General features: G+C 41.7%; 1 protein-coding gene across 1 annotated transcript in view; it reads left to right on the top strand.

The window, feature by feature from the left end:
• The window catches only part of C1D (C1D nuclear receptor corepressor), a 41074-nt gene extending 27153 nt beyond the window's left edge, over window positions 1-13921 (top strand). The window contains exon 5 of the mRNA XM_069768729.1: window positions 13668-13921. Within this exon, the coding sequence (XP_069624830.1) occupies window positions 13668-13835 (168 nt within the window). The 3' untranslated portion in view covers window positions 13836-13921. The remainder of the gene's footprint in view (window positions 1-13667) is intronic.
• Window positions 13922-14304: the final 383 nt, after the last annotated feature.

Raw genomic sequence — 14304 nt, 5'->3', positions numbered from 1 at the left:
TGTTTGGTCGTTGGAGAGCTGTCACACAGACCGCTCTCCAGCGACCAACGATCCCGAGGTCCCCGGTAACCAGGGTAAACATCGGGTAACTAAGCGCAGGGCCGCGCTTAGTTACCCGATGTTTACCCTGGTTACCATCGTTAAAGTAAAAAAAACAACCACTACATACTTACCTACCGCTGTCTGTCCTCGGCGCTCTGCTTCTCTGGTCTGGCTGTGAGCGCCGGTCAGCCGGAAAGCAGAGCGGTGACGTCACCGCTCTGCTTTCCGGCCGCTCTGCTCATAGCCAGACCAGAGAAGCAGAGCGCCGAGGACAGACAGCGGTAGGTAAGTATGTAGTGGTTGTTTTTTTTACTTTAACGATGGTAACCAGGGTAAACATCGGGTAACTAAGCGCGGCCCTGCGCTTAGTTACCCGATGTTTACCCTGGTTACCAGCGAAGACATCGCTGAATCGGTGTCACACACACCGATTCAGCGATGTCTGCGGGGAGTCCAGAGACTAAATAAAGTTCTGGACTTTCTTCCCCGACCAGCGACAGCACAGCAGGATTCTGATCGCTGCTGCCTGTCACACTGGACGATATCGCTAGCGAGGACGCTGCAACGTCACGGATCGCTAGCGATATCGTCTAGTGTGACGGTACCTTTAGACACAGACACTGTTAAGTAACTTACCATGAGTCAAGCCTGAAGAGAGCGCCATGACCCGATGTAAAGGGCATCAATCAAAAATCAGTGTGGTTAATTCTGGGCTCTTGGTATCTCGCATTATAGATTTGGTTGTTGCAAACTCACCATCTTTATGTAAGACTAGATGGTAGCCCAATTCTAACGCATCGGGTATTCTAGAATATGTATGTAGTTTATTTCTGAAGATTTTAGAATAATACATTGAATACACCGGAGTGCGCCTGTCGCTGATTGTTTGTGGCCGTCCACATAGTATATAGCACAGCCACGTAGTGTATAACAGCCCACGTAGTATATAGCACAGCCACGTAGTATGTAGCAGAACCACGTAGTATATAGCACAGCCACGTAGTATAGAGCACAGCCCACGGAGTGTATAACAGCCCACATAGCATATAACACAGCTCACGTAGTATATAACAGCCCACGCATGCAGTATATAGCACAGGCCACGTAGTGTATAGCACAGGCCACGTAGTGTATAGCCCAGCCCGCGCAGTATATAGCAATGTGGGCATCATATCCCTGTTAAAAAAAAAGAATTAAAATAAAAAATAGTTATATACTCTCCTTCCGTTGGCCCCCGGATCCAGGAAGCGTTTACCGACGCTCCTTGCGCGCTCCGGTCTCAAGAGTGCATTGCGGTCTCGCGAGATGATGATGTAGCGGTCTCGCGAGACCGATGCATCATCTCGCGAGATCACAATGCATGGAGCGGTCATCAGAGCGTCGCGAGGAGCGGGAAAGGCCTGTTCTGGATCCGAGGGGCCGACGGACGGTGAGTATATAACGATTTTTTATTTTTTTTATTTTTAACATTAGATCTTTTTACTTTTGATGCTGCATCAATAGTCAAAAGCTGGTCACACAGGGTTAATAGTAGCGTTAATGGAGTGCGTTACACCGCGGCATAACGCGGTCCGTTAGCGCTGCCATTAACCCTGTGTGAGCGCTGACTGGAGGGGAGTATGGAGCGGGCACTGACTGCGGGGAGGAAGGAGCGGCCATGTTGCCGCCGGACTGTGCCCGTCGCTGTTTGGTCGTGGCAATGTTTGTGGGCGTTTTGCCACGACCAATCAGCGACTTGGATTTCCATGACAGACAGAGGCCGCGACCAATGAATATCCGCGACAGACAAACAGAAAGACAGACAGAAAGATGGAAGTGACCCTTAGACAATTATATATTAGATACCAAGAGCCCAGAATTAACGAGCACATCTAATAAACCTTGGCAATTTCCACATTGAGTTTTGATTGATGCTCTTTACCTTGGGGCATGGCGCTCTCTTCAGATTCTTCTCATAGAGGCTGTTTTACAACTTACTAAGACTTTGCCGAAGCTGTGTGTGATGACTGCTACCTACTAATTATTATATACTAGATGGCAGCCCGATTCTAAAGAATCGGGAGTCTAGAATCCATATATACTTTATTTATTCAAATGTAAGAATAATACAATTAATAAATAATAGTAAGAAAGAACAAAAATAATAGGCAGTATATGGAGAAAACACCAAACAAAAGTTCAAAATTGGTGTGAAAATGTCACTGAACCACTTCACAACTAAATATATAGTTTTGGTAAATGGTATTATCATTTTTTTGACGAAATTCGGCAGGAGCTTGAAGAGCAACGTCACTGGGCCCGCCTCCACGCAGTAGAAACTTGCTGTGAGGTAAAAATTCAAAAATCACACCAAAATGGCGGGCGGAGTGTGTCACAGTACGGCACGTTTCTGATTGGTCGCTCGCAGCAGGCGGCAACCAATCAGACACTGGACACTGTTGACGTCACTTATCTCCGGACATTAGCTCCGGACATTAGCTCCGGACATTAGCTCCGGACAAAGCCACGGAAGTTGGCACAAATTGCAGGAAGTAGTATTCTAGGCAATTATATATTAGATTTTAGATACAGACGAGATAAGCACAGGGTGTGACCATTTGTTTGGCATCTTCTTGATCCCTGATTTATTCCTGTAATTCTCTGCCATGTGGATTCAGACTATGGTGATCTCCTAGTTATCATGGCAGCGATTCACGTGCTGCTGATTAGTTATATCCGAGGCCAGTGATCAGCGACACACCAGATCCTATGATGCGCCCAATTCCCAGGATATATTAATATAACCTTATATATGCATCTTGTGACATTGCATGTTAAAGAATAGTGATGAGCGAACCGCTCGGGTACTAAAAGAGTGTCATCGGCGTGCTCGAATAATATGTTCGCGGCTGCATGTCTCGGGGCTGTTAGACAGCCACAATACATGCAGAGATTGCCTTACAAACCATGTGTTGTGGCTGTCTAACAGCCGATGACACTCTGTTAGCCGATCTGAGTGCCTGCCATTTTGGGCAACCATCAGCTTCCCTGTAAAGACTTCTCCATGGCAGGTCGGGGTGTGTTGAAGGCCTAATGGCTGCCATGTTGATCCTCCTGTGAAGCCCACTCATAGGCCAGCCCCCATAGGAAACCATCGGTTCCCTCCGTACTACAGCAATGTAGTATTGCAGAATATAGAACAAGCAATTAAACATTTGCAAGTTTGGTGGTTAATAAAAATAACCAACCCTCATACTGCTACATTGATGAAAGAATGAAAACCTTATAGGTCTCCAAAAAAAAAATGGCTATGCAAAACAAAAATTTTCTACAGGTTTTCTGCAAAAAAATTTTTTTCACCACTTAAAAATAAAATAAAAATAAATAAAACACAGCTGGTATCGCCATAAGGATAAACTTTTTTTTTTTATCGCAAAATACAAGCTGTGTCGACGCATGAATAAAAAAAGAGGGATGTGAACGAACATGCAAGAACTGAAAATTGCCAGCCATGATGGGGTTAAGGGGGAGACCTTTTACCTGGGACAGAAGAGAAGCGAGGGGCAGGGGTGTAAGGTTTCTGGTAGTCTAGGTGGTGGTGAGGCCCTTCTGAGTCGTAGACCTGTTAGACTAGATCACGGATCGGCAAGCACAGGACTTCAGCTGTTGTGCAACTACAACTCCCAGCATGCCCTAGACTAGATTTTAATGTAATCGTGAGATACACAGCACTCCATTCCAGCAGGTGTATGGGTAGGTGTCTAGTGTAGACCGAAATGTGACCAAACTCCACCGTGAGATCCGTTCGCAGCACATTTTTCTATGTGGACCCATGAATGCACCTATAAAATAGTCCCTACCGGACTACTGCTTTATGAAATGCTCTAAGGCTATGTTCACATGTTGGCGTTTTTTTTTTTTTTTCTACAGCCAAAACCTGCTCTCATGGCAGTAGAAGCGGCTTACAAAAAACAGGTTTTGCTGCGTTTTTTTTTCCTCTAGTGCGTATTAATAAAGTTTAGTGCCCCCCTAAAAACAGTTAGGTTTTTGCACTTGTTTCCTATGGGTGAAAAAAACGCTGAAAGGAGTGACATGCTGCAATCAGTCAGGAAAAAAGAACCCAATGTGCGTGCATGAAATTTCTGAAATCTCATAGACTTTGCTGGTACTGTAAAACGCAGCTTAAAATTGTCATACAAAAATGCAACTTGTGAATATACCCTAAGGCTGTGTGCACACGTTGCGGTTTTTTCACGGTTTTTCCCGATAAAAACGCTATAAAACTGCAAAAAAAACGCATACAATAAGCATCCCATCATTTAGAATGAATTCTGCATGTTTTGTGCACATGATGCGTTTTTTTCCGCGAAAAAAAAACGCATCGCGGTAAAAAGCGCAGCATGTTCATTAATTTTGTGTTGTTTTTTTTTTTTTTGGCGGATTTCCCACTACAAAATGCATTGGGAAGTGTCCGGAAAAAAACGCGGCAAAAACGCATGTGGTTTTCTTGCGGATTTCTTGCAGAAAATGTCTGTTTTTTTTCTCAGGAATTTTCTGCGAGAAATCCTGAACGTGTGCACATAGCCTAAAGGTTGAAGTGGCCATAAATTCAGGAAGGTCTTTTCTCTTTTTTTCTGTATTTTCTGCCTTCGTCTGAGGGGTATATCCCTCCGTTCATTCCAAGGCAGAGCGGGGGTCTCCTCCGGCGTCCGTCCTCCAGCTGCGGCGTCCGTCCTCCAGCTGCGGCCTGTAACCTTATATTCCCTGCGCCTTGTAACAGTATATATCTTGTAGAAGCTGCAGGAATGAGAAGGTGCAGGCAGCGCCGCCATCCATCAGACCCACAGAGAGAAGCCATGACAAATAATGAGAACAGCCACGCTCGGCACAGAGGCAGAGATTGGGATGAGGCCAGGAGGACTGGGATCATCTCCTCCGGGGCTGACGTTGGCTGGTGGCTTCCTTCTGTGAGATGACCCTTTTTTTTTTTGCTAGAGATTATTATATATGATGATAGGCGACCGTTGTAGGAGGCAGAGTATATCTACGGGAAGCAAATCATAGGAGCCGTGTTCTTCATGGAGATAATAATTAACTTGTCTGAAGCGCGGAGACTTCGCTGTGATCCATGTGTCCCATCTCGCGTTCTTCTAGAGTTTCACTTTTTTAAAGAAAACTTATTGTTTTACTTTGGAAGTTTCTGTGGAAACTAAAATGTCCTAGCCCTTAGTAGATTGTTCGTAATATTAAGGGTATGTGCACACGTCAGGATTTCTTGCAGAAATTTTCCTGACAAAAAAACAGACATTTCTGCCAGAAATCCGCATGCGTTTTTTTTTTGCGTTTTTGATGCGTATTTTTTGTGCTTTTTTCCCCCAAATGCATAGAATAGTGGGAAAAACACAGAAAATCCGCAAAATTAATGAACATGCTGCTTTTTTGTACCGCGATGCGTTTTTTTGGCGGAAAAAAACGCATCATGTGCACAAAACATGCAGAATGCATTCTAAATGATAGGATGCATAATGTATGCGTTTTTAATGAGTTTTTATAGCGTTTTTACCGCACAAATTACGCGAAAAAAACGCGAAAAACCTGAACGTGTGCACATAGCCAGTTCTCCGCTTTTCACGAGATATCGAATAACTCGCTGGACAGTTTTGGGTCTGACCTGTGAGACCCTGACTGATGCCAAGAGTGGGGCTTCAGTATGCCCCATCAGAGTGGAATGGTGGGAATAAACCTTTAACCCCGTTACATACCCTGATGTTTCCGTAGCCAAGTCCGTTTCATATTGGGCAGATACTGGCTGTTTTACACAGCCGGCATCTGCCTGTAACTGCAGCGACCGTAGCTTTGTCCAATAACTGATTTGTAGCCATTAAGTGCCACTATCAATCACTATTGCAAAACAATGGGGAGACAAAGAGCGCAATAGGGTCTTATCCACGTTACACAGAGGAGAACATACACCAAATTTGCTCACCTGGTTAGGATGAGATTAGAGCATCTAGATAGCGGCTGCTGCAGATCCACAGGTCTTCACCGACCAGAGAAAATAATGTCTTCAAAGGGAGATTTGTAGTTAAAGTTCTGCGCTGCCGCTATGATGAATTTCAGGAGAGTATAGTTGATTCACAGTGGTTTTATTCTACGCGTTTCAGGGGTCTCATGCCCCTTCATCAGGAAATACCACACCTTATCATCAGGTATATATCATCAGGTACATAGGTGTGGTATTTCTTAGCAGCAGTGCAGAACTTTAACTACAAATCTCCCTTTGAAGACACTTTCAATCACTGACATAAGAAAAAAGCCAGCGGTATTTACCAACACCAATATCCATATTTCATGACTTGGTAGGTGTGTGACTGCAGTGGTTGGTCATCAGTACTTTGCACCTGTGCTGCCTCCGTCTTTATCATGTTGGTCTGCGGCATCATGTAGAGCAGTGTTCCCCATGTCCGGTCCTCAAGAGCCACCAACAGGTCATGTTTTTAGTATTTCCTTAGTATTGCACAGGTGATAATTGCATCACCTGCACAGGCAATAATTCCATCACCTGTGCAGGAAATCCTGAAAATATGACCTGTTGGTGGCTCTTGAGGACCGAACTTGGGGAACACTGATGTAGAGAATTAGTCTTCTGATCTGTGTTCTTACAGATGGCTGACTTTTTTTTGTGATGTTTTCTGAATTTTATGTCCTTTTTGGTGAGTTGCTTCTCATTGACTAACAGTGACATTTACGTTAAATAACCTAGTTGTAGGTGCACTCAAGCCCCAGCTCCCATCTCGCCCCCTCAGTGGGACTTGATTTAAGGGCTACAAAGGACACAGGGGTCTGCTCATCGCTATAATGTTGGTCAGTAGTTGGGCTTCTCTGTAGACTGCAGTATATAGTATAAGCGATCAACTGATCGCAGGTTCAGGTCCCCTAGAGGGACTAAACTATAAAATTAACGAATACTAAAAAATAAAAACAAAAGGTTAAATTGCCCTCTTTTCCCAAATTCAAAAATCAGAAAAAAAAAAAAAAATATATATATATATATATATATATATATATATATATATATATATATATATATATATATATATATATATATATATATATATATATAAATACATGTTTCGTATTGTCATGTCCGTCAATTTCTGATTCATCAAAAAAATGCAATAAAAACAGATCAAAACATTTTATGTACCCTAAATTATTCATAAAATAACCAAGCTTACTACGGAAAAAATAAGTCCTCACACTGCTACATCAGCAGAAACAATGAAAAAACGTACAGGACTCAGAAAATGACTACACAAATATATATATATATATATATATATATATATATATATATATATATATATATATATATATATATATATATATATATATATATATATATATATATATATATATATATATATATATATATATAACTATGTGGTTTGTTTTTAGTAGAATTAGTTTATTAGCTGAAAAGCTCAGAACTTTGTAAAAAAAAAAATATATATATTTATATATTTTTTTTTTTACAAAGTTCTGAGCTTTTTAGCTAATAAACTAATTCTACTAAAAACAAACCACATAGCTATATTGATAGAAAAAATTAAAAAAAAGTTATGGCTCATGTAAGAGGGGGAGGAAAGAATCTACACGCAAAGACGAAAAAAGTCCACTTATGAAGGGGTTAAAGGGAATTTCTCATCTGAAAATGAACAATTTAAATCAAGTTTTAGTATTATATACAGCCTGACAACATGTCTCCGAAGTTCCAAGCAATAAATTTTGTATTTAGTTTATGAAAATGAGAAATGGTCAAAATAACAAAAAAATGCAGTGCTTGCAGACCTCATATTCATTGAACATTAATATTGTTGTTTCTAAAGGAGTAACTCGGGAAGAGTTCAGAAACCAATATTTTGTGGAATAACCATGATTTTTGTTCACAGCTTTCATGCTTCTTGGCATGCTTTCCACCAGTCTTTCACACTGCTTTTGGGTGACCGTATGCCACTCCTGGTACAAAAATGTAAGCAGTTCTTTGTTTGATGGCTTGTGACTATCTATCTTCCTCTTGATTACATTCCAGAGGTTTTCAATGGGGTTCAGATCTGGAGATTGGGTTGGCCATGACAGGGATTTGATGTGGTGGTGCTTCATCCACACCTTGATTGACCTAGCTGTGTGGCATGGCACATTGTCCTGCTGGAAAAGCCTTGTATGCAGCTTAATTCATAAGTCCTTCGCAAAGAAGATCCTGCCCAATACCAGCCTTGCTGAAGCATCCCCAGATCATCACCGATCCTCCACCACATTTCACAGTGGGTGCAAGACACTGTGGCTTGTACACCTCTCCAGGTCTCCGTCTAACCATTCGATGACCAGGTGTTGATCTGGGGATGATTCAGCAAGGCTGGAATTGTGCAGGTTGTTCTTTGTGAAGGACGTATGAATCAAGCCACATATACAAGGTTATCCTGGAAAAACAGTTGATTCCTTCTGCTCAGGCAATGTTCCCCAACTCTGAGGACTGTTTTTTCCAGCAGCACAATGTGCTATGCCACACAGCTAGGTCAATCAAGGTGTGGATGAAGGACCACCACATCATATCCCTGTCATGGCCAGTCCAATCTCCAGACCTGAACCCCATTGAAAACCTCTGGAATGTAATCAAGAGGAAGACGGATAGTCACAAGTAGTGATGAACGAGTGTACTCGTTGCTTGGGTGGTCTCCGAGTATTTGACTACTCGGAGATTTAGGGTTCCTTGCAGCAGCTGAATAATTTACAGCGATTGATTACATGTGGGGATTCCCTAGCAACCAGGCAACCCCCACATGTACTTAGGCTGGGTAGTAGCTGTAAATCATTCAGCTGCGGTGATAACTAAATCTCCGAAAACTAACAAATACTCGGAGACCACCCGAGCGTGCTCGGGGAAAACCCAATCAACGAGTACACTCGCTCATCACTAGTCACAAGCCATCAAACAAAGAAGAACTGCTTAAATTTTTGTACCAGGAGTGTCAGAAGGTCACCTAAAAGCAGTGTGAAAGACTGGTGGAAAGCATGCCAAGACACATGAAAGCTGTGATTTAAAAATCATGGTTATTCCACAAAATATTGATTTCTGAACACTTCCTGAGTTAAAACATTAGTATTGTTGTTTCTAAATGATTATGAGCTTGTTTTCTTTGCATTATTTGAGGTTTGCAAGCAATGTATTTTTTTGTTATTTTGACCATTTCTCATTTTCAGAAAATAAATACAAAATGCATGGCTTGGAACTTTGGAGACATGTTGTCAGTAGTTTATAGAATAAAAGAACAATTTACATTTTACTCAAAAATATACCCATAAAGAGAAAAATAAGACAAACTGAAAATTTTGCAGTGGTCTCTTAATTTTTGCCAGAGCTGTATATTTATTTATATTTTTTGTGTTTTTTAATTTTCCATGTCCCTATTACCTATAATATATCCTAAAATCTTGCGGTTTACATGCAATCCACTGAGCCTCATAATAGACTACTTTAATACTTCCTGTTCTAAGACGATCACTTCTCCGTTATCTCATTATCTTCACAGTGAGGGTTAAAATATTAGACAACACCTATATATATAAAAACCACAGAATATACCATTCACAATAGGCGATGGTCATGGTCACAGCTCACCTTCTCCTCCTCACTACACAGTGACTTCTGTTTTGAAGCACAAACATCAGTGAACATCATCAGTCTTGTGTTGGTCCTATTGTCCATGTTGTTTGCTATAAAATATCTGTGAATGCTTTTAGTGTATAACAGCTCTGGCAAGATGGCTTCCTCCATAATCCTATACAAAGTATATAATAAAAAATCTAAAATGAGAGAAAATGAAGAGAAACTGGTTGCAAAAATAAGTTTCAGTATTGACAAAGCAACACTTCCAAGCCATTCACTATTAAAGGATCTGGTAAACCCTTTTCTTCAAGAGAGACGAGGCAGTGTTTTAGTTCCCTGAAGAGTAGGTGGTCAGGATCTGTCATGTTGGTCGATACTGAGAAAGTGTAGTCGTGCTGAACTGGTGGTTTCTCCATTTAGGCCGGGATCACACATGCGAGAAACACGTCCGTGTCTCGCATGTGAAATCCAAGCTCTGGCGCCGACACTGTGGAGCGGAGCATGCGGCCGCATAGGAACACATGAAGCCGCACGCTCCGCTCTGGAGTGCCGGCGCCAGAGCTTGGATTTCACATGCGAGACACGGACGTGTTTCTCGCATGTGTGATCCCGGCCTTACAGAGGTTATCTGTCATGACCAATAGAGGGGATCCAAAACGTGGGAACCTTCTCTATGCCATTCATATGTTAATGGAACAAAGGGGTAGAATAGATGATACCGTTCATATAACGATGTCCATTCAAATATCCCAGCTCGAGAAATGCAAATATGTGGGTCAGCCAATCTTTCAAGATTGCCAACTTGCTTATCTTCTCTATTGTCCTACACCAGTGTTTCTCAACTCCAGTCCTCAAGACCCACCAACAGGTAACTTTTTCAGGATATCCTTAGTACTGCGCAGGTGATAATTTCATCACCTGCTCAAGCATTAATTCCATCACCTGTGCAATACTAAGGAAATCCTGAAAACATGACCTGTTCTTCGGCTCTTGGTAGGACAAGTTGGAAAGGAAGAGTCGCAAAGATGTAGGACGTTCTGAATGAAACCTAGACTTGCCTGTCATGACGATGGTAGTCAGAATGCAGTTTTGCCATGGTGAATGCCGTTTTGCCACGGTGAAGGCTGTTTTGCCACAGTGAAGGCAGTTATCGTGACAAAAGGGCCCTCATCGTGACAAAAGGACCTTCATCGTGACATGAGGGCCCTTTTGTCACGATGAAGGCAGTTTGCCATGGTGAATGCCATTTTGCCACGGTGAAGGCCCTTTGCCACGATGAAGGCCCTTTATCACAGTGAAGGCCCTTTGCCATCATGAAGGCCACCATTGTGACAAACATTTTACACTGTTAATATACAGTCAGATTCCTATTCCACATAGGTTATACTCTCCACATAAGTTATACTCTGAATAAAATACTATTTAATTTCTCATCACAAGCCTAGTTGGTAAAAGTCTGATTGTGTCACATCGCAGAGGGTTGTTTCAGGATCTAAATATATATTTCCTCCATTTCTCCCCAAGAGATATTAATACAAAAATGTTACATTAAGATGATCTTTGTGTAAAAGCTTAAGTCGTATCTCGGCTTTCTACATTCCTGTTTAAGTCCATAAATATTGCAGGCGGTGATTTACCAGCCAAGAAGAGAGAGCAGCCCCCCATGGAAGTGAGCTTTTTACACACACATCCATTCACGCTCGCAGCCCTCGTCCTATTCCCTCATTAATTCATTTTCTCAACAGTTAAGAATTTGGTTCTACAACAAAGCTAAAAGCTTTTTTGGCATCGGAGGGCTGTGTACTGTCCAGTAATCATGTAGAAGTGACATATTTACAACTTTGAATAAATCTCCTCGGTTTGTCTTTTTTTGTTCCATTAAGTTGAATGAACAGATTGAATATATACGCTCTGTATTCAAAGGGTTTCTTGCCAACTGGGAACATCAAAGTATATCACATATTTCAAGTATGAAATATTTCAAATGGGAATGAACTGGTTCCATTTTTGACGTGTCACAGAGGAATAATAATGGATCTCAATATACATTTATAACCCAGAAAATCGGAGCCAAGCAAAATACGAAATTGGTGCATTGTATGGGACCGTGTAAATTCTCCTCGCTCTCCTCACAATCATAGGTGCCTGACCAAATGGTGTTGTCCACACTGGTATTAGTCCAGCCACAGAAGTACAGAAAGTCAAGTAGGGGGATGACCACAGCTTTGTCTCCTGTGTGTGGAAAAAAAAAATATAAATCCATTATTGACTTCCATCAGGTATCTCCTGCTGTCCTCCATTAGAATTAGTCATTCACATCTATGTATCTAAACCTCTCCACATACCTATTGTAGGGGCTGAGTAGTGTGAAGGACTCTAGGTCAGGGGTGTCAAACTGCATTCCTCGAGTGCCGCAAACCATGCGTGTTTTCAAGATTTCCTTAGCTTTGCACAAGGTGCTGTAATCGTTATGTGTGTAGGTGATTAAATTATCACCTGTGCAATACAAGGAAATCCTGAAAACATGACCTGTTTGCAGCCCTCGAGGAATGCAGTTTGACACCCCTGCTCTAGGTATACCTTGTGTACAATGTAAAGGTAGATGTTATTGTGCTAACAATCCATAAATAATCATATGACATTTTGGTCTTATAAAATCAGACCTTCATCAGGAATGATTTACTATAGTTCCATGTACAATTCACATTAATTATTACAAAAAAAATAAAAAATTCAACATTTACTTAAATATAATAATGTCATAAAACATATTGCATATACACGTGGACTGTGTATACATAAAATATATATATTATACATACATACATACATGTATGTTACAACAGCGCCCGCGCCTCTGCCTTTTCCTCCCCCCCATGCAAGGATCTTGGCGTGTTCACTTACCCATTCACGCTCCCCCGATGCCTCTCTCCTCCCCAGGGCCCGCGGACAGCACGCAGCTCTTCTGGGAGAATGTTTAGGGGGCACGTGTGCACACTCCCTGCTTCCTAAAAGGGCCATGTGCACTTCTGAAAATGTCCCCAGCCAATGGCTTGGAGATATTTAGGTATTTAAGATTTCCTCTTCCAAAGGGGATGTGCCTTAGGACCATTGGTGAGTTTCCTGCTGCCTAGTCGTAAGGTCCCAATACCAGTACTCTCTGTATCTGACCCTGTCCATCCCGTTTACCGGACCCTGTCTGCCTAGTCTGCACCTGATCTTGTCCATCCTGCTGGGGGCCCTGGGCAATTGACCAGTTTGCTTCCCCCAACGCCGGACCTAACAGTAACTAGGGTTTATTTTAAGAGTATAGATTATATTTCAAGCATACTACAAAAATCCTGTAAGATTATTCTAGAGCTTATTTTTGGGGAAACACAGTAGTTAGTGTTTTTTATAGCATCTGACTGGTGGAGGGTTGGGAGGTCGTCTCAAGTTGTTTGGTCTACTTTTAATGTGCTTCAGGCCTTAAGACCCTACATTTTTTTTTGTAGACCTATATAACATTTCCTCAAATTCATCCATGTAATATATGCGTAATACGGCATGCGGTGCCAGCACAATGCCCTGAGACTTGGTATTTTACAGTGTGTAATACACCAGCATACATGAAGCATGAGGCCTACCTCACTCGGTAGAGCTCATGATAAATGAGTGTCCGAAATGTTGTAATCAGTAATTGGCACCAGATTTTCTTCTTATAACAGATGAGAATATTGATCTCTAGTTAGGAAACTATACAGTAATGGACAATGTGAAAAAGTCATAAATATATGTGAAAATGGGAGCCATCCATGCTTGGCCTGAATTCTGTCAAACCATTGGTTCTTTAGCTGAAAATACCTGAGAACGTGAGACCTGGGCGGCCAGAGACGATTCTTCTATCGCGCTTCATTGTCGGAAAGCTGATTGATCCGTTCTTCTGACGCACTTTTTAAAAACATTTTTTTACCTAATCTTTACCTTTTTTGTTTTGTAGGAAAGAATACGAAGTTACATGAACAGAGTCAAAGAAATAACAGATCGTAAGAAAGCTGCCCGGCTGGACAAGGGAGCGGCACAGCGATTTATAAAGCATGCACTGTGTGATCCCACTGCCGAGGAAGGCACTCCAGCCAAAAAACAGTCTAAAGCAAAGCCGAAATAAACTTTTTGGAGTTTTAAATTTTTTTTTTTCAATTTTTGTTTTCTTTGTCTTGAAGATGTATTTTATTAAAGTCTGTGTTTAAAAAAAAAAAATGTCTGATTTTATGTTTAATTTTTGAAGACTTCATACAGTGCCACGGGGAAATACAGTTCACTCTTCACACTACAGGCTGGATCTCCCGCATCGGTAAAGGATGGGATCCATAGGGCTTAAAACATGAGTGAAGTGGAAGGAAGGTGGAGGTAGTCTACGGGATGTGGCACACTGCTCATTCACAGGTCTGTGTGTGCCCTTCCTGAATAATGTTGTCTTTTCTGCCATCTCTCACGCTGAATTACTGCCTAAACGAGAGAGTTCATACTTGGACTTTATTATTTGTCAACTTAGGCAAAGTTACCATATTGGACAAGTACTATATGGCTGTGTGCACACGTTGCTTTTTGTTGCGTTTTTTTCACTGCAAATTTGT

Source organism: Ranitomeya imitator, chromosome 5, assembly GCF_032444005.1.
Source record: "Ranitomeya imitator isolate aRanImi1 chromosome 5, aRanImi1.pri, whole genome shotgun sequence".
Taxonomy (NCBI): Eukaryota; Metazoa; Chordata; class Amphibia; order Anura; family Dendrobatidae; genus Ranitomeya; species Ranitomeya imitator.
This window is presented reverse-complemented; position numbering and strand designations above follow the sequence as displayed.